The 21,491-nt window shown below is 37.4% G+C and overlaps 1 protein-coding gene across 2 annotated transcripts in view; it reads right to left on the minus strand.

Moving 5' to 3' along the window:
• Positions 1-11,753: 11,753 nt before the first annotated feature.
• LOC111161440 (protein kinase D1) overlaps positions 11,754-21,491 on the minus strand; it is a 347,754-nt gene continuing 338,016 nt past the window's right edge. Inside the window, exons 17-18 of one of the 2 annotated variants that reach the window (XM_022525099.1) lie at positions 13,799-13,884; positions 11,754-12,743 (exon numbers count right to left, since the gene is read on the minus strand). In XM_022525099.1, coding sequence (XP_022380807.1) covers positions 12,525-12,743; positions 13,799-13,884 — 305 coding nt within the window. In that variant the 3' untranslated portion in view covers positions 11,754-12,524. The remainder of the gene's footprint in view (positions 12,744-13,798; positions 13,885-21,491) is intronic. The other variant, XM_022525090.1, reaches the window with a different exon arrangement.

Genomic DNA, 21,491 nt, shown 5'->3' on the forward strand with positions numbered 1-21,491 from the left:
TTTTTCTGATTAAATGTTATAAAACTTTATCACAAGGAACACAATCTCCACACTGTAGACAGTTCTTTTCTCTAAGAACAAATTTAGTGCTTATTGCAATATATTCTTTTATTAAGATCTAATTCTAGATACTTAAGGAAACCTCCAGAGAAGTTGGCTGATTGTTGTGTTAAACCAGACATTGATGTTTATGTAGCATGTGGGTGAAAAAATATTAATTAGTAGGATGTTGGTTGAGCTGATTAAGAGTTGTTTGTTGTTGTGTTGAGTAATAAGGTAAATAGCCAATCTTGAGCTGGGATGCACTTGCTTCCACTCCTCTCTCTTTGGTCTTCACTGCCTTTTATCTCCCAAGGGCTAAGAACCTAACAGTGGTCCTCAAGGACGTCCAGTCCCCTGAGAAGTCCCACCCAGGCCAGGGCCTTACCTGTCCTCAGTAACCTTCCCCTGTGGCAGCAGCTTTTGGGCTCTTCCTTATGGAACTGGGGGCTGCTTACTCTCCAAGCCTAAAGTTCAAGGGAAAAGAAATAAATATAAACATCAGCTTTCAGACAGATTCAACATCAGTTCTGGGGACTTTTCTGGAACTTTGTCTCTTACACAACCTTACTTAAAATGCCAGGCATACTTTATGGAAACACTAAGAATCTCTGAAGGAAGAAAATCATGTCAGGGACCCTGTGCTCTAATTAATTTTGCCACTGTTTCTTCTAAAATTAGAAGGCAGTGTGGCACTTTTCAAACTTGTGAGGTAAGCAGGGTTTTTTTGTTTTGTTTTGTTTTAATTTCCAATCCAAAGAGTAGTTACACTTTTAGAAAGTATAGTAAAAATGAATTACTATAAGACTAAAATAAAAATGAGGACAAAAAATAGGAGTCTGCTTTTTAGTTATAATTAATAACAGAAAAACTATCAAATTGTCATAAAAATACCTAAACACTTATAATTTCTGTACTCATCTTGTGGTAACCCAAGACCAGCTCTACTCAACAGATTTCACTTTTTATAGGATTACATTAGTGTCTTGGTTGAGGTTTTAATTTTATAGATAAGGGAAAACTATTGAATTTTTTAAATAAAAAAATATTTTTTGACAGCAGGGACTGATTCTAACAAAAACCTCCTATCTTCCATATGCCCTTCTACTTAACATTAGAGTTTAAAGATATGAAAGGAAAAGGAGAAGTGTGCGAATAAATCCAGCTGAGACACACATATATTTAAAGGATCAATGGACTTTAAAATTGTTTTGATTCCCAAAATATTCTCTCAGTTTTTCTGAGAAGTGGTCATATCTCTGCTTTGCCAACTAATCTTTTCTGCCTCCTAAACTTGAGGTAAAATAAGCTATGCTTGTAGCTATATAGTTATATTCACTGTTCTCTCATAAACACACAACAACACATACACTAAAATAAAACAAAAAGAAAATAGAAACAGAATATTAAGCACCTGTGTATGATTAAGGACTTGGTCTCTGGAGTCAGACTATCTAGATTAAAACCTGACCCCATTAGTTATTAGCTGTGTGGCCTTGGGTAAGTTACTTAATTTCTTTGTACCCCAGTCCCCTAACCGTAAAGATAAAAATATATAAGACACCTATCATACGACTTTCAGAGTTATGGCAGAGTTAAATGAGATGTTTGAGTCTATGGCAAAACCTTTGCTACTTAAATTGTATATACTTTTACTGTTTGGACATTTGCTTTAGGCTTTAGACTTAAAGCACACTTTCAAGATTGGTTTGATGACCAGGACTCAAGAACATAAACCTTGGTTTCTGGTTCCAATCAAAATGGAATAAACATATTCCACTCCATTTCTTCCCCCAAAGAACTAAAACCCTTGAACATAATGCATACAGCGGCTATCTGAGGACTGTGAAAAGTAAATTGTAGTAGGCAGATTGGGGAAGGAAACCAGAATGTGAAGGAGCATCAAATCAGTAATGAGTTTCCCATTTTTTTCTTCTCTGGTATCTCTTGGCAATGAACTCACAAGCAGCCTGGAACTTGAGACTGTGCATTGAATGTGAACAGAAACAGCTCCAAGAGAAGCTATCACCTAGCTAATGAGCAGGAAAGGGTCCCTGGTATCAGAGAAAGGGAGGGAAAATAGACTATGCTTTTTTCTATGCTCTTTCACCGCAGCTAACCCTAAAACAGCAGTGATAACAGTGGTAATGACTGGTAGGCACTTAACACTCAAATGAGGGAGTGCTTCTCCTTGACCAGAAGAACTCTTGTCGCAAGAATGTAGGGAAATACCCAACTGTGTCTTTTTCTCTATATATCCTCTTTCTGCTTGGTCCTGGAGACAGACTCAGACATGCTGATTATGTTACAGAGTGGGGAAGCCAAAGTCCTGACTTACTAGACAGAGGACCATTAAAAGGGTGCTCCTGTGAGACAGAAGTTGTCAGGAAGATCTCAGAGAGGAGGGAGCTCAGGAAAATAACTCCAAAAAGTTGCATATGAACTTTTGGGCTCAGTCACAAGTTGTGCATGCTTAAACCTTATCTAATCTGCTTATCAAAGGCTTTGAGAACTGAATTGTGAGGTAGACCATTTTCCAGATCCTAGAGTGCCACTGGATAGTGCACATAAGAGACAGGTCCAAACGGCACAACACAAGTGTTAAAAAGTTAACTGACTTTGGAACTATAGCCCAAAGAAGGCAAATAGGAATTTGTAGCTTGAATCTAACAGGATTAATTACTATTAAAATCGAGAAACAAATAATGCAATCAATACTCTACAACATTTAAACAAAGCCAAAAAACCCATATAATATTCAAAATGTTCATGATAAAATCCCCAAATTTAGCATACAAAGAAGCAAGAAACTCTCAACAGATGGCATAGATGTGGAAATTATCAGGAAAAAGTTTAAAGTAGTGATTTTAAATGTACTTCAAGAAGTAATGCCAAATACTGTTGAAATGAATGGAAAGGTTAAAAAGTCTCAGAAGAGTAATAATAGACATGAAAATAAAACTGAAGGTAAACTTTAGAGCTGAAAAATACAGTAACAAAAACCAGAAATTCACTGGATGGATTCGAGAACAAAATGGAAATGATAGAGGAGCAAATTAGTTAGCTCGAACTTGATCAACAGAAAGTATCTCATTTGAAAAAGAGAGATTAAAAAAATGAAGGGAGTCTTGGGGATCTGTGGAACAATACTAAAAGGTTAAACATCCATGTTATTGGAATCCCATAAAAATAATAGAAAGACTGTGGTTAAGAAAATCCATTATAAGAAAGAACGAGGAAATTCTTTACAAATTTGGCCAGCTGTAACTTAAAGATTCATGAAGCTCATTGAAACCTAAACAGTGCAAAGAAATCCATGCCCAGAAATGATGGCAGATTTCTTTTTATTATTATTACTATGTTATGTTAGTCACTATACAGGACATTAGTTTTTGGTGGCAGATTTCTTATCGGAATCCAGAAAGTAGTGGTCTGAAGGTGGTGGGAAATTTTCAAGTACTGAAAGAAAAGAAATGTCAACCTAGAATTCTATATTTAATACAAGAATCCTTTACAAATGGAGGCAAAATAAAGATATTCTCAGATGAAGGAAAACTAGAGGTGTTGCCAGCAAAAATGCTCTCACAGAAACATAAAAGGGAGTTTTTTGGGTTGACTCAAAATGGCATTGGAGGACAATTTGGAATGTCAGCAGTGAAGGAAGAGGGACAGAGGTAGTAAAAATAAGGGTAAACATAATAGACAAATCTCCCCTTAAGGTCTTCTTAAAAATGTATGTTGAAAGCAAAAATTTTAACAGTCTGATGGGATTTTTCAGTATATGTAGATGTAATACGTATTACAACCATGACATAAAGAAGAGAAGATAAAGCATCTAAAAGGTTGCAAACTTTCTATATTTCACTTGAAGTGGTAAAATATTACCTTTACATGCACTGTGAAAATGTTAGGTATGTCTATTATTATCCTTAGATCAACCACTAACAAAGAGAAATAGTAAAACTCAACAAATAAAGCAAAATGGAATAATATAAAATATTCTAATAATTCAATATAAGGCAGGAAATAGAAAGGAAGGGAATAAAAAAAAAGAGAGGAAATGAAAACAAATTTTTGGACTTAAATCCAAAAATAAGAATAATTATGTCAAGTTTAAATTGTCTCAGCATACCAATTAAAAAAAAAAGATTTCATAATGAATTAAAAATTCAAGACCCAATTACATTTTATCTACAAGAAAATTATTTTTAAATATATGGATGTAGGTTTTGGATAAAAGAATGGAAAAGCATATACTGTGTAAAATTAACCAGAAGGACACAGAAGAACTGAACAACACCATTAATCAAATAGATTTAGTTGATCTTTGTAGAACACTTCAGACCACAATAGCAAAATACATATTCTTTCCAAGTTCGCATGACACATTCTCGAGATTGGCCATCTCTTCATCATAACAAATTCAAGAGGAATGGAATCATACAAAATATTTTGCCTGATCATAAAAGAATTAAACTAGAAATCAATAACAGGAAGATAACTGAAAAATCTCCAAGCAATTGGGAATTAAAGAACATACTTTAAATAATCCATGGGTCAAAGAGGAAGACTGATGATAAATTAGAATATATTTTGAATTTAACAAAAAATTAAAATACAACATATCAGTATTTGAGAGATGGAGCTAAAGTATGCTTGAGGGAAATACTTAGCAATAAAATGCTGTATTAAAAATAAAAATATCAAATTGATAATTGAAGACATACCTTAAGAAATTAGAAAGAAATCTAAAGGAAGCAGAAAGAAATAATAAAGATATGATCAATTAGGTTTAAAACAAAAAAAAAAAGCAGTAGAAACAAATAATTAAAACTGAAAGGTGGTTCTTTGAAATGATTGATGAAATTGATAAACCTGTATTTGGACTAACAAAGAAAAAAGAGAGAAGATACAAATTGCCAAAATCAAAAATGGAATAAAGAGTACCACCACAAGTTCCACATATTAAAAGGATAATAAGGGAATAATACAAATAAATGTGTGTGCCTAAATTTGACACTTAGATACAAGGATTAAGAAATAAATGCCTCAGATTGGGAATAAATAAGTAACATTTTGTCTATTTGCAGATGATCGCCTGTGTAGAAGGTGCCCAAGAATCTACAAAATTTCTAGAACTACTAAGAGTGGAACAGTTGAACAGACACTTTACTAAAAGAGATATTCCAATGGAAAATAAACACAGGAAAGATACTTAGTATGATTACCCATTATGGAAATGCAATGCCAACCACAATGTCATACCACTGCACACTGATTAGAATGGGAAAAATAAATTTTTTTAAAGATTTTATTTATTTATTTGACAGAGGGAGAGAGATCACAAGTAGGTAGAGAGGCAGGCAGAGGGGAAGGGGGAAGCAGGCCCCCTGCCGAGCAGAAAGCCAGATGTAGGGCTTGATCCCAGGATGCTGAGATCATGACCTGAGCCGAATGCAGAGGCTTAACCCACTGAGCCACCCAGGCACCCCAGAAAAATAAATTTTTTAAGAGTGACAATACCAAGTGCTAATGAGACTATAGAGCAGCTGGAACTTTCATATGCCTTAGGTGGGAATAATGAATGGTACAAAACTGAAAAACAGTTAATCAGTTTCTTATAGGGTTAATAGACACCATGTAACTCAGCAGCGCTGCTCATGGGAGTCTAATCTAGAGAAATGAAACTTATTTTCATACAATCTGTAGATAAATCTATTAAAAACCAACTCAAACTGGAAACAACTTCAGTCTTGCAATAAGTGAATGGATAAACAAACTTGATACATCCAGACAATGGAATACTACTCAGCAATAAAAAAAGAATAAACCACTGACTCATGACACAACACAGATGAATCTCAAAGGCATTATGCTGAGGGAAAGAAACCAACCACAAAAATTTATATACTCTGTGATTCTATTCATATGAAATTCTAAAAAAGTCAACTCTGTAGGGATAGAGAGCAAATTAGTGTTCGCCAGGGTGAATGTTGGAAAGAACTTGACTCCAAAGGAGTATCATAAAAAATTTTTTTTCTGAGTGATAGGACTATTCTGTACCTTGAATGTGATGATAGAGACATTAATTTATATGTGTTAAAACTCATCAAAAATGTAGACCAAAAAAGGTCAATTTTACTATATGTAAATTTTAAAATAAAAAATGAATCTGACTACTTCCACTTCATCCGTTCATAATTCAATGTGGAACATTAGAAACAAACTGTAGCCCTTCTCTGCATCAATTTCCTTAGCTCAGAGATCTATTTTTTATTGCTTTACTCATAGGATTAATGAGATAATGTTTGTGAAATGTTTTGAGCTCCTTAAAAGGAAGTTGCTATGCAAGTATAAAATGTTATCATTACCCAGGCCCTATTTTTTCTTTTGCTTGTATGATGAAGTTTATGATCATCTTCATTTTCACATTATTTTTAATGAATTGTAACAATAAAACGTGGTAGCCAGGATATAAAATGAAGCACATGCATTAACAAGGCTAAAACTTTGTAATTAGAATTTGAAACATCAGTCTGTCTAAAGATAATTGGCTCTAATGATTATTTCTCTATGTACACAAGCTACAATTTTATGAAGTCCAAGTGTGGCTTATTCTTCAAGTCACTATCTCCTTTGAGATGTTCTTAGTTTATCTGGGTGTCTGAAGAAAGAGAAACAAGTGTGAGGAAAAAATTCACATCTGAAAATAAAAAAAGAGTACTCTGTCTTCGAAAGGAAGTAATGAGAGAATAGTCTGTTTAATTTGGACTCTGCTTGTATCATTTTAAAAAATCCTTTTACTTTCTATCAACAAAAACATGACTTAAAGATAATATTTAAATTCTTAGAAACCCCCCTCCCAAATTTTCTTCTTTCTTTCTTAAGTGCAAAATAAAGAATTCTATGATTCCCCTTACAAAAAATTTCTGATAACCTCCTACTTATTTGGGGGCTAAGGTTGAATTCCTCTTCCTCATTTTTGAGGCTTTCGGTAATTTAGCTTTACTTAACCTGGACAATGTTACTCCCTGTGTCTTCCTTCATATTAACACTTTACTTCATCAGGAGCTTTTCCTCCATTCATGTCAGGTTCCTCTGACTTCCATATCAAGTGATTCCTCCTGCTCCTCTGCCTGAAAGGAAGAAATCTCCTGCATAGACCGCAGCTGGAGACTTTACACAAGACCTAATAAATGTGGGTCACACTCAGGTATTGGCCTCTAATTATCTCTGTCTCTGTGGAAGCAAAATTATGAGAAGAAAATAAAAATTTCCTTGACAATTGAGATCAGTTAAGTGCCCAAAGCTCAGGTAAAGCCCAACATTTGTTCTCAGACTAAACTACACTAAAATATTTCAAAAGGAGAAGATCCAAGGGTTTTAGGGCATATTAAAAAAAAAAACGAACAAAGCAAAACAGCAGAAGACATGAAGATTCTTCCATTTCCGAAAAACTAAATCTTATTTCAAAGTCTTACCATTTCACTTGATACAAAAAGTTTTGCAACAAATGTTCACACTTTTCAGTAGATTAGCTGGTAGCCTAGATTCGCTTAAAGAAGTCACCTATTGTCAAAATTTCCTGGACACAATCTTTGATACAAGGGAGATCAGGGAAGGATGTGATGGTCCCTTTTTCAAAACAGCGTTGCCCCAGAGAATCAGAAACATAAAGAGAGTTAAGAAAAAGTGTGCATCATTGACATCTTGCTGACATTAAAATTAAACCATGCTTTCATAAAAATCTATGAGTTAGGAGATAGTTTAGAAGTCATTTTGTCTAGCTTCCCATTTTGTTATAGAAATGAGAAATGAACTTCAAAGAGGTGAAACTAATTCCTGTCTAAATCCTGAAATTCTATCTGTGGTCCAGAAACCGGTGGGATACATAGAATTCTTATTGAATAGGACTTTATTAATTTTTGGACCCCACAGCTTTTGTAACATTAGGGAATTTGAATGTATCTTGTAGATAACTGGGAGCAGAGTCTTTGAGGATTTTAGAACATGTGAATAAAGGATGAAAGCAATTTTGGTGAAGATAAGTCTGGCAGCGGTGTAGGGAGTAGATGGGAGGGAGGAGAGCCTGAAGAAAAAGGTTCCACTTAGAAGAAGTCTACGATGCAGCTGATTTGAGGGTGAAAATGATAATGCTGATTTTAGACATGTGAAATAGAGGTTACTGCAGGAACTTTAGATAAATAGAGTCTATGCATTCATGGAGAGAGTAAACTGGATGGCTAAGAGTTTAGGGTAGCCAATATGGATTTGGAAATAAACCATGAGGAGAAAAGATTGAAAAACAAAATAAGAAAAGCCTTGGCAAATACATACAGAGTTCGGGGAGAGGAGGAAATTACTATCTGTTGACCTGCAACGTATGCCAGCAATTTGCCCAAGAAATTTACACGCTTATCTTAGTTATCCCACCTGCACTTTAAAATAGGCATTGTTGCCCCTCTACTCATGAGGAAACTGAGATTTAAGGTAGTTTGTCTAAGTTTACTTAACAAGACCTGGGATTGGGATCTATGCCTGTTAAGCTTAGAAGTTCATGCCCCTTTCAGTAGCCATCAAAATAAATGGAGGCAGGACCTCAGAGAGAACATGTCATAGGAAATATGGATAGTGCCATACCTACCTCTCAGCTGCTATAGTCCCAGCACACAGAAAGGAGTCAAGAGTAGTTGATGAATGACTGAAGGACAGCAAACCACTTATTGACGACTTTATTGATGTCTGGAGCCAGTTATGCATTGAACTGTATGTTTGTATTATTTTAGTCTTTCACAACACTCCTCAAGATCTATGAGGGATTGCAGACCTTCCATGGTCACCCAGAAATCAAGCCAAAGTTAGTCTGTCTCTACATTTGGATTTCTAACCTCTAAGCTATGTTGAGAAAATCCATCCATTTTGAGTTAGAGGACACTGATGACTTTTGTGAGATGAGCTTTATCAACAATAGAAGTGAAAATTTTATTCCATGGTATATAAACAGAGAAGCCAAAGGGGGGAAAAAAAAGTAAGAAATTTGCCAGAAAAAAATGGACAGAAATTAGATATTTGCTAAAAGGAGATGCAAGGTTCAAGCTGATTTGTTTACATTGTTTTCTTGAAAGTGGGAAGCTGAGCCTGCTTTAAGTCAAGGGGTAATTTGTTGGTGGATACTAAAAATATCTAACAAAAAAGAAGGTAGTTAAAGAGAAGCAGGGGAGCAAAAACGATAGGAGACATAGGTCAAATGCAGGGTTAAAGGATGACTAGGAGTAAAGACAAGGGAGTGGGGTAGACAGAACCGTCTTTTAGGCAATGTGTAAAGGCTGAGATGAAGAAACTGTCCCCTTTTGGCCTCTGAAAGCAGTCAGCCCTTCTCCACGGGCCTTGGTGGATCTTCAGATGAACCAGTACGTGGTTTCTTAAACCAAGTCCAAACAGTCTGCAAACATAATCACTTCACAGGGGTGGTCAGACTTAACACTGACTGGATAATGGATGCAGGGGAGACAGATGGCTGCCTCATTTTCACTGCTGTACTTGTTTTATACATTCAATACAATGGTTCACTACATATTTCTCAACAGTCTCCATCGGAGTGAGTATTCACTAAAAGCAAAGATGGTCTCTTCCTTAGGGACAAATGAACATATCAAAAGCATCAGGGATCAAAATACTTCTCTCAGCTCTGGCCTCTTGCTCAGGCCAAATGCAAGAACAGTGGCAGTTTCTGCTGATGACTCAGGATACGTAGAGACCAACAATTTTTATGGCATCTTGGGTGGGCTGATAATGTCATTGCCTAAGGAATATCGCCTCTGTGACAAAGTCAGAGGACACAGCCTCCCTAAAACATGCTTTTGTCATTTCTCTTCTTTTTGTTAGAATCAGAAGATACTTCTGTATCAAAAATGCTGGGCTGTCTTTTGAATTAAACATAGACTACAGACCTGCCTATATCATTTGATACTATGAGATACCACAGATGTGAATTTTGGACAATTTTATTGATGATAATTTAGCATAGAAAGTGAGTGCTCATTCATTGAAATTGGATTCTTTGCAGCATCCCTGATATTTTGGGTGGAAGAAAAGGGGCATGATTTTCAGTGGGCCCCCCTTTCTCTGAACATCAGCCTTTTTCCCCCCCTGTGCTTCATAACAAGGCACAACAGATTGTGTCAATAGCATTGCCACACAGTTGTCCTTTTGACACGGCTGTTCTGAATGTAGCTGTAGTCATATTCATTCCAAAATGCTGGAATGGTTGGCAAGGGTGGTCCCCAAAAGACTGAAATCATTCTCTCTCCATAGTATTTTTTACTGTTGTCTACTTCATTTTTGAACTTGTTCCTTTGGCTTCTGTAATGTCGCTTCATTTAATTCCTCCTTTAAACATTTCTTTTCAATTTTCCTTTCATTCTGACTGAACCTTCCATATTGGTATTTCAAGTGATCTTGTGTCCCAAGATCACTTCCGTCTCATTCTATCCCCAAGGATCCAAGTCATCCACCAATCAACATATGGTGGGCTTTTGACTCACAAATCTGTACCTTCACCTCCAGAATTCTTCCCTAAGCTCCAGGCACATATATAAATACCTTCAGGATATCCCAAACTTGGTGTTGTATAGAACTTTACATTCAACATGTTCAAATATGAACTCACTCTTTCTAAGGCAGTAACTCCTTTTTATTATTAATTCCATCAATCACCCAAGCCAAAAACCTAGGATTCGTTCTGGATTTCTTTAAATTCCACATTTAAATTCTATTTACTACTATTTTATATCTGGTCCTCATCATCCCAGAAGGGTTATTACAATAGTTTAACTGGTCTTTTGGCTCACTCCTTGTCCTGGCTTCTATCCAGACTTTGTCTTGCTGGCCGGGTGGATTCTACGATGTTGCTTACTCTTCTGCTTGTAAAGTTTCAGTTGGTGTTCTGAGACATAAATTTCAAACCCCTTAGAATAAGGGATAAATGACAATAGAACAGAATAAGGATGGTAATAATACAAAATAGTGACTAACCACTGGAAAGTTCGAACTCTCCTGCTGCTATCTATACATATTGTGTAGTCTTAACATGTTTATCTAATACATTCAAGTATCTCATAACAATTAAAAAATTCTTCTAAATATTTATAACATTTCTGTTACAAAGTAACAGTAATACATGATAATGCTCTGTCATCTTCCTACAAAGAAAAATAGCTCACATTACCCACTCCTTACCCCAAAGTCTGTAAGTCCAGTATTAGTTCTCTCTTTCTCAGGCTATAGAACTTTATCTCAGGTGGGCTTTCTCCTTAGGTATTATTCTCTAGTCTTTGTGTATTTTTGTAGTTCACTTTAGGACCTTCTTGTTTAGATAATTACAGAAAGAAATTAGAGCCATTATTGTAATAAAACATGGTTTTATATTGACTAAACCAGAAAGGTACATTGAGATGGCCATTTGTAATATTCTCATTGATGCCTCCAAGTCTCCTGTTTGGCTATGGTTGTTTTTCGCTTGGAGAGCTCTTTTTTCTACTGGAAACTAGATGACACACAAGACAGAAATCTACATTACGCTTTGAAACATACTTTAAGGCTTCAGAGTAGTTAAAGCTAAATTCTAAACCATGAGAGTTTCTCTGCTTTTTGAGTAGATACCTCGGCTCCCAAATGGCCTGAAAGCAGATGAAAATGATTCAGTCAGGTGGACACATGCTTTGACAAGAATATTTATTTGTTATTATTGAAAAATACACAAAGGCAAAAGGTTGCTTAGCTGCTGATTTTCCATAGTACACAGGGTATTGTAAGAAAGGGGGAAGTATCTGTAACATACGGCAGTTTACATTTCTAAGGCATTTAGGCTTATGAGTAGTAGGCGCACCCAGGTGCATTTATTTGAGTTTAAACATACTGAGGCACACCAGGCAGGCAAAGGATTTGAAACTATACAGTAAACTCTTCCATGCACTTTTGTCGAGGATTGTAGATATATCTCCCATTCCCCATTCTTCTTTTTTTTTTCTTCCCCACATGAGTTTTGGAGTTGTTCATAGAACTGGTAATAATCTACTCTTCAAGAGTTTCCTTATAATGACAATGCTAATGGGACACACAGAACAGAACTAGTTCATGGACAGGTTCCATAGACTCTTACCAATTTGAGGCTCCAGTAAGAAAAACACCGATTTGCAAAGGCACAGTGGAGACAGGTTTAATGCATTAAATACAACATGAATCATTCACAATAACAAGTTTAGTGTTTCAGGGAACTTTTGTTAATACAACACAGTTGGTCACACAAAATACAAATGCTTCTGTTGATTTGTCTTGGCAACTCAGATACATCAACAGTGCTAACAGTTTAACAGCTTTGTTCTCATCTGACAGAAAATAATGGCAGTTCTGCAAGGCAAATGTTAAACCTGACTGTATGTATTTATTAATTCCACAGTGTTTTGACAGATTATAGGGGATGGAACTCAGAGGATGCTGACACGCTCACTGAGGGCTTTCATCTCTGTTTCTTCATTTTCGGGATTGTCACTGTGGCTAGCACTTGGATTGATCAGGTGAGCAGGGTACTGTAGCCCCTGCTCGCCTGCGTACTGCTCCCACCGCAGGTCGTCGCTTTCGTGGGTGATGTAGCGTTCCCCGATTTTGCACTCTAGCTCTCGTAAATCTAACCAGGTCTGATAATCCTGAGGAAGAAATTCCAAAATATTACCATAGAGATGATTACAACTCATTAAAACATGGTTTCATGTCTTGTCAGTTCCCTACAACCTTTTCCTTTCCACTCTATCTGTGCTGTGTCTTTCCTCAGGTGTCCTGAGGAGGACAACATCAGCACCAAAGCCTTCCTATTTACCTAAACTCTGCAAATGCAGACTGTATATACGATATCATGCATAAAAGAGTGGGCAATTAATGCTTGCAGTCAAACAATTAGGAATACTGGCATTCCTCTGAAATTTAATGCCTACGAATAATCCTTCAGTATTGCATAGTATCATTTCTCTAATGTTTAATGTGAAAATAAATATATAAGAGGAACCAAACACATGCATATACTTGATATTTGCCATGCATTTGTTCCACAAATATTAGCCCAGGACTTAAAAATATAGCCTCCAAATAAGCACAGTGCTTGACCAGATGGGCATCTGCTTGGACATTTATCAGGATTACACATACAGACGCTCTTGAAATCTGGCCCTTGGAGTTTTATAATGACCCTTAGATTTTTTTGTTTGTTTGTTTTTGTTTTTCTGTTTTTATTTTGGGTGCACGTATGAGCGCACATATGTGAGTGCGTAATGTGGTATATTTCTCCCCTGTCAAATAGTCATGGGTAGAGAGAGAGAGAGATTTAGAAACACTAAATTGTTTTGTTTTTTTTTAAAGATTTTATTTATTTATTTGACAGAGAGAGATCACAAGTAGGCAGAGAAGCAGGCAGAGAGAGAGAGAGAGAAGCAGGCTCTCCGCCGAGCAGAGAGCCCGATGCGGGACTCGATCCCAGGACCCTGAGATCATGACCTGAGCCGAAGGCAGCGGCTTAACCCACTGAGCCACCCAGGCGCCCCCTAAATTGTTATTAAATCCTAAGAAGTTGCATGCATTTTGGCAAACAAATTGATATAAGAATAACACTTTTAAGAATGTAACAAAAGATTTTTACAAATAATACCAAGATCTTGTAAATATTCATAAGTCCATCTGATTGGGAAAATATCCAGTGATTAATGTTTACCTGTAGCCAAGGGTGACTCAAGGTCTTATCCACGCTATAGCGCTTTCTCATTTTTACTTGCAGCAAGTTATTGATAAGATCAATGGCTGAAAAAAATTTCAATTATTGATAAAAAACATGACAAATCTGGAACATATGCACAATTCATTTACAGTTTATTTCACATCTGCTATTTCACACTGTTAAATGCAGCATAGTGATAACAGGCACTAGAACCCGAAGAAAATACCTCTTGAGAATTCTAAAACCCTGGCCTTCATTTTATTTTGGATGTTAAAAAATGAAATTGAAAATAATTACGGAGGAGGAAGTCTGAATCTTTTGTGAATATGATGTGAGTTTCTCTTGGTCTGGTTTTTAATACATTTTTCTAAAGCAGGAGTTTGGTTTAAATGTGCATCATCTAACTATTTTTTATACTAACTGTAGGATACAACTGATATTCAAGAGAAAGCAGTTACTAATTTTGTTACAAAATGTGTTTAAAGTTTAAATACATATAATAGGCTTCATTGTCTTGAATCAAATGACATTTAGACACCAAATTTAAAAGGAATAAAATAAAACATAACGTGGGCCAAAACTCAGCATAAACTCAGAGCTTAAAAACCAATGGCCCAATAGGAAAACCCTCTGGTTTCTTTCACTTTGCTTTTTAAAATACCCAATGAATTGCAATTATATTAGACTTCACTGTTTTCTAGAGGAAGACAGGAAAGAAACTTCTCTAATAGGAATTATTCAATGAGGTTAGAACCAGTCTACCCAGCTTAGTGCTCTGACTTTGATTGGGACTCCTACGGAGTGTAATTTAGGAGGGAAAAAGTGATTCTTCCTTTTTTTTTTTTTTAAGATTTTATTTATTTATTTGACAGAGATCACAAGTAGGCAGAGAGGCAGGCAGAGAGGAGGAAGCAGGCACCCTACTGAGCAGAGAGCCCCGATGTGGGGCTCGATCCCAGGACCCTGAGATCATGACCTGAGCTGAAGGCAGAAGTTTAACCCACTGAGCCACCCAGGCGCCCTGAAAAAGTGATTCTTCTAGTTATCTAGTCTACAGACCACCTGAGATACCCATAGCATCATGTGACATGACACCTTTGTAAAAATCATATTTTTGGCCTGGATTATTAATAGTTCATTTATTAAATTCACTATTACACTTCTTACTCATTCTTGTAATAACTTCCCATATTTCCTTCATCTTAGCATCTTCTCAAAAAAGAGCTTAGTGAACTCTGCCAAACCAATGAAAGCATTCACATTTCACCAGAGTTAATTTCTACCCCTAACCTACCCTGGTCATTAGGTTTCCTGAAAGATGGATCTTTCCCCTCCAAATCTTAATCAAGCTGATATTAAAAAAATGTCAATCAATTCCCCAATTTCCCCAACCACCAAGCGCCTTTGACTCTATAGTATGGTCCACATCAGCCTGTATGGATCTGAAATACAGGTGATGACAGGGGTCCAGAGGCAGCTGGGACAGATTGCTTCAGATAGAATGAATCAGAATCCTTCTCATTATCAGGCAAAGAGAAATTTATTTCTATAGTCTTTTGGCAATCCAGAGTTTTTCTCTCTGATACTAATACTCCAAATATTTGTCTGCATGCTTGAACAGCTGGAGAATCAAACATCTCAGAATTCTTTGACTGGGGAAAGTAAATGCAACAGCACACATTTCAATGCCGTCTAGGCCCATACACCCTTGCCTTAGTTAGGGTACCTCAGGAAACACGGTACTTAGTATAATTTCAAATTCCATGCATGTGTTCCCAGAGAGCTTTTGAAAGTATAGTTCTCTCAGTGAACTGTGAATTGGGCATGTGCTTTAAAACAGCCATTCACATGATTTACTCACTGGTGAGTAAAGTGCACCTTCCATTCTTGCTGCTGTGAAGTCACAGAGCAAAATGGAGGATGAGGGGAGACAGGAGAGCTTATGTGCTACTGTAAGTGCACCATGGCATTACGCTTCCCCAGACCCTGCAGGCAATAAATACATGTTATTAATTCACTCATTCTGCTTTGAATTCTATAATTAGGAAGGTAGGAGTACAGTAACTCAACAAAAGGTCTGGTTTGTGCCCAAATGCACCTCAACAGTGAATCACACTGCCTAATGGGAAGGGAAGGACTGCCAGAGGAGAAACTGTAAGCGTCTGAAGGGAATGGAATATGTGGAGATGGAGAAATTTTTCTGCTGAATGAAGCACACAATCAGAAGTCTGACTACAGCCACAGTACCTGGGTGATGTGAATAAACACAGCAAAATAATGGCAAGTACCACCAAGAGAAAATAGTTGAGGATATAAGGAGAGAATTAGAAGGGATACATGTGTGGGTAAAAATATGTGTGTGTGTTTGTGTGTTTATAAACATATTTTGTGGGTTTTGGTAGAAAAAAAATGGGGATAATTAACTTTGGGCACGTGGTATTATTCAGAAAATAAGTCCATCGTTCGTGTTTGAGAGCTCCATTCTACTTGTCTCTGTTTCTGGAGCTCTTAAAACATCCATCAAGTCATACAATCCACCATTAACTATATCATCCAAAATGCCTTTCACTAAACCCATTTTTAAAAAGAAATTCTAAAGTTTTGTTTTGTTTTCACCATGTTCTCTTTATTGGCTATGTTCCTCACAGGTGTCAACCATTCATTCATCTGTTCATTCACCAAATCTTCCCTAAGGAATGACTCTTGGCAATGACTTAGGGACAAAAGAGTTAATGATAAAGCTCTAACCCTAAATAGCTCCCAATCTAGTTGCAAAGGCAAAATGTGAGTGCGAGCACAGACACACTGGAGATGATATGAACTGTCTCCCATGGTCCAGACTATTTCCTATGTCAATGAGTTACATGATACTAGTGACAAGAATTTGTTTCTCCTATATTGTGCCACAAACTGTCTTTTTATAACTAACCCACACGAACTTGGCTCTATTCTGTATGACAGTTTTTCAAGACTTAGGGCCAGCAATTCCCCTTTGCTTCAGCTTCCACCTAGCGTTCCTTCAGCTGTTCCTTCACCCTCCTCAGTCTTCCCCGGCAGCCTTATTTTGACTTTGACTAGCTTTTCTTCAACGTTCCTATTCACTGTTGACAGAAGCTTCCTCATAATTAACTGACTTATTTGTACACATAGATATTATTCAGATAGCATAGAATTGAGGGTTTTAAAAGTTCACATTCATATTCTTAGATAGTCCTGATAACAATCCTATGAAAATAGTTTTTATTATTTTCATTGCCACTTTATATAAAAGGAAAAGGTCATGTAACTTGGCCTAAGTCAGACAGCTCCTGAACTGAGGCTGAAATCCAGGGGTCTGGGTCCAAAGCCTTTGCTCTTAGAGACTATGGTATATAGTAACTAGATCATACTATTAACTCATTATTATTAACTGATATGAATGTTAAAACTTAATTAAGACAATTATCATATGATCTCCCTGATATAAGGAATTTGAGAGGCAGGGTGGGGGGCTTGGGGGGTAAGGAAGAAAAGAATGAAACAAGATGGGATCGGGAGGGAGACTCTTAATCTCACAAAACAAACTGAGGGTTGCTGGGGGTAGGGGGGTAGGGAGAGGGTGGTGGGGTTATAGACTTTTGGGAGGGTATGTACTATGGTGAGTGCTGTGAAGTGTGTAAACCTGGTGATTCACAGACCTGTACCCCTGGGGCAAACAATACATTATATATTAATAAAAATAATTAATTTAAAAACAATTAAGTTTAACATTTTTTCCTAATTATGAACATTAAATTCTTCTTAATTATGTTTCTACTATACTTTTATGTTCTCATGTTCTTCTGTGAGTTTAACTCAACATTTTGGCGTTCAAAGACTATTCTGAATGTGATATGAGCCCCTCCTACCATAAAGGCTAAACATCCTAATTACCTACTACTTCCAACTGAATGAGTCTATCTGCTATGTATTAATTAGACTTTAAGAAACTTTTCCTTTTTTTTTTTTTTTTTTTTTTTTTGGTAAGGAAAATGCTTTAATATGAGGCTGGATGACTCTATCCTAGATCACAGCCCCAACCTCCATGCCTACTGGTTATTCTCTGAGCAAGGCTGAAGAAAAAAGGCAATTGCCTCCCAGGAGTACTGCCATCCAGTCCCTACTTTATCATCTTTTCTAAAGATGGAAGATAGATGGGAGATTTTTTCCAAATGTTTTATTATACTGAAGGCACATTAGTCCTTAGTAGTACTCATTCTACTATTCTTATTTAAAAAGAAAATTCAATTATTCCAGAAAAAGTTTTAAGTAAACTAATATTGACTAATACTGACTTTTAGTCATCTCCTTCTAAGGGCCAGGATTTGTTTTCTAAATGTTTGCACACTATCTACTCAATCATTCAGTCTAGGATTTTGTCAAGGATAAATGTTAAGCTTCTTGTTGAATGACTTTAGAATTTATTCTTTCCCCCTTTCAGAAATTCAGAAAACTCTGGCCTGTCTTAAGTATTCTAGCATCTCTCTCATTTTATCCATGATTTATTAAAAATCACTCACAATGGTTCTAAGGGCACCACTGTGAGCTTCTTTAACATGTAGTCATTAACATGTATCATATTTATAGCTGCTACTGAGTGTCCTTCTTCTTGTGATACAACCACCCCCTGCCCCACCCCACCGCCCCAGGTGCTAACTCCCAGCAGAAGCTGCTAGGTATAATTTAAGAGTGCAGAGGATCCAAGCTAAGGAAAGAGGAAGCCAGTAACAAACAATCAAAAAAGACTAGTAAAATGGGCATAGTCCCAGCAGTCCCAAAAGAGAGCCAGCAATCAGAAGAAAAGTCCAGATGGGGGTCTCAACTCCAGTTCCCAAACTTAAATCTAGATGCAGCAATCTGACTTAGAGGGAATGCAGGGGATGAGGGGGAGGGAGAGAAAATGAGAGAGAGAGATGCAAAACTGGGCCGTTCTGTGAATTTCTCTCAAAACTAAGCAATGGAGACCAGGAGCACAGTCTGGGTCCAGCTGTGGGAAACAGGAATAAAGAGGACTGACGTAGAATGGAAAGTCAGAAGGGAAGGTGCATGCTGGCACTGCAGCAGAGCAGGATGCCAGTGCCCAAGGGGGAAGACAAGAGGCAGAAACTCCAGGTTCCCCAGAGCCCATGAGGATCTGCAGCTGGGGAAGAGGTCTCTGTAGTCCCATGAGAAAGGGATATTGGAGAAGGAGATAATGTCTCAGAAAATCTTGATATCTTGCACTTCCTTCCCTAGATAGAGCAAAAAGGATATATCCAAGTACCTGCCTTTCAAGAGTTGACGTTTATTGCAACACAGTGCTGGTCTCCACAGTTTTGGGCAATTAGCAGACGCCTTTTTGAACAGCTGACACTGGCTAGGGCCAAAGCTATGCAGGAACTCCTCTATTCCCTGGCATTATATTTCTTTTTGTTCCACATTCTCCCCCCCTTTACTCTCTCTGAAGACTCCCCATGCCTCCCTGAAGAAAACAGGAGAAAAATGGGCAGTGGCTGATTTCTCCTTCTCTTTGCAGTAAATATGATAACTTTTTCAGAGACTGGCAGGATTGTTTTTCTGATTTTCCTGCCCATTTATTCTGGAAGTTAGCCTTTCTCTTTCTCTTCCTTAAACTCAATCCCTTCCTTGTCATTAATAAACTGTCTTAAATCCAAGCTCTCTAAACACCTTGGACAGCCCCATCAAGGTTATGAGGGAGAGAAGCAGAAAAATATTCACCTTCAGCCCAGAAGGCTGCAGATAGCCTGCAGAGTTTCAGTAAAGATCAAATACATGCTGGTTGCTACATTCTTTTTTTTTTTTTAATCTATTACTTATTATTATTATTTATTTATTCGACAGAGAGAGACACAGTGAGAGAGAGAACACAAGCCGGGGGAGTGGGAGAGAGAGAGAGAAGCAGGCTTCCCACCGAGCAGGGAGCCCATGCGGGGCGCCATCCCAGCCTGAGCCGAAGGCAGACACTTAACGACTGAGCCACCCAGGAGCCCCTGTTTGCTCCAGTCTTAAAGGGTCTCATGACTGCCTGTCTATCCCACCGATAGCTAATACTGAACTGAATGATAAGCACCGAAGAACTCTTATGAAAGCAGTTTTATGAGTAGAAATTCGAAGAGGACATTTATGATGTAATACCCCTCCACCCCCCACCTTCCCCCTTGAGCACTGGGCATATAACTATCAGCTTCAATCAGCAGAAGTGCAGCTCTTGTCTGCTCATGGGTCCTGTCCTGGGCTACTCAAATAAATTTATGAAGTTGCACTGTAAAAAAATTCAAGAATTCTTTCTTAACCTTCGTGCCTATGATCCCACAACAAAGGCAATGTGGGAAGTCTTTCCTTTTTCTTTGTTATTGGAAAATTTTAGGCGATTGTATGGTTCAAGTTTCATTTTTAAAAGAATACTTTATCCTTCATGAGCAAAAGGTCTTTGTGCCTTCTAAAACATCTCTAGCCATGGATTCACACTAGTGTTTCCTATAAGTCAGAAAACAAAAGAAAATCTGTTTTTTGAAGCCTGATGTTTCTTTTTTGCTACAATAAATTCTTGGCTAACATGGTTATTTCCCCCCTAACTTCCTGTACAGCAATTTCTCTCATTGCCCCATCAACTGAAAGACTAAAATGTCAGGAAAGTGCAGAGAAAATTTAATCAGACGTTCTCTTTTGCTGGAATGGAACTTTCAGCAGATGTTAGGATAGCTAAAGTTCTGGGTAGCCTGTTTGCCAGGTGTACAAGTATATCGGAACAAAACCAAAACTAAATGGTATATGCAGGTGCTGAAGGGCTTTGTGTTTTAAGATGAAAAGAAATGTTCCATCGCAGTGTTAATTGTATAGATTCCATTTTCTTCTGGCATCAAAATTCAGAATTACCTCTGAAACTATAGAGACTATATGGCAGTCATTTTGTATTTCAAAGCAAGTACCAAGTGTATGGACAGAACAGATTCTCTGTGGGGGCCTGGCTGGGTCAGTCAGTTGAGTGTAGGAGGGTAGGACTCTGGATTTCAGTTCAGGTCATCATCTCGGGGCTGTGAGATAAGCCCCAGGTTGGGCTCCGTGCTGTGTGTGGAACCTGCTGAAGATTCTCTCTCTCCCTCTCCCTCTGCATCTCCCCCTCCCCTGAGCTCTCTTCCTCTCTTTAAAAAAAATAGGTTCTCTCTATATAGATAGCACATTTGCATATGCCATTACTATGGCTAAACTGAAGGACGTCCAAAACCTGGAGAAAATCCTACCAAATAAATAGAACTGGCCATATTTGAATATATAATTAGGTCCCGTGGGTCAAACCTCTCAGTCACTTCCCATCTCCCATCTTGTATTATCTCAGTATATGCCTGTCCTCCCCCCATCCTTCCCACTAGATTTTAACTCCTTTAAGGTCACACAGATTATGTACTGATTTTTCACATAAGTTTCATAAATATTTAAAATAAAATGCATCGTTCAGTGCATTAGAAAAATGCTCGCTAAACGGCATCTGGTAGATTGAATACATTAATTAGAAATTTAAATGGCCATTTTCTCAGCTCTAAGTTTTAATATCCACATTGTGTGCATATGGTTCGTATTATTTTGGCTAAACATAGCCCTGGATGGAAAGACATCACAACTCGATAAAATGTAATCGACCACAGTATTGGGGACTCCTAGCAGAAATTCAGAA

This window comes from Enhydra lutris, unplaced genomic scaffold (assembly GCF_002288905.1).
Source record: "Enhydra lutris kenyoni isolate GAN:26980312 unplaced genomic scaffold, ASM228890v2 scaffoldscaffold4, whole genome shotgun sequence".
In the NCBI taxonomy this organism is placed as follows: domain Eukaryota; kingdom Metazoa; phylum Chordata; class Mammalia; order Carnivora; family Mustelidae; genus Enhydra; species Enhydra lutris.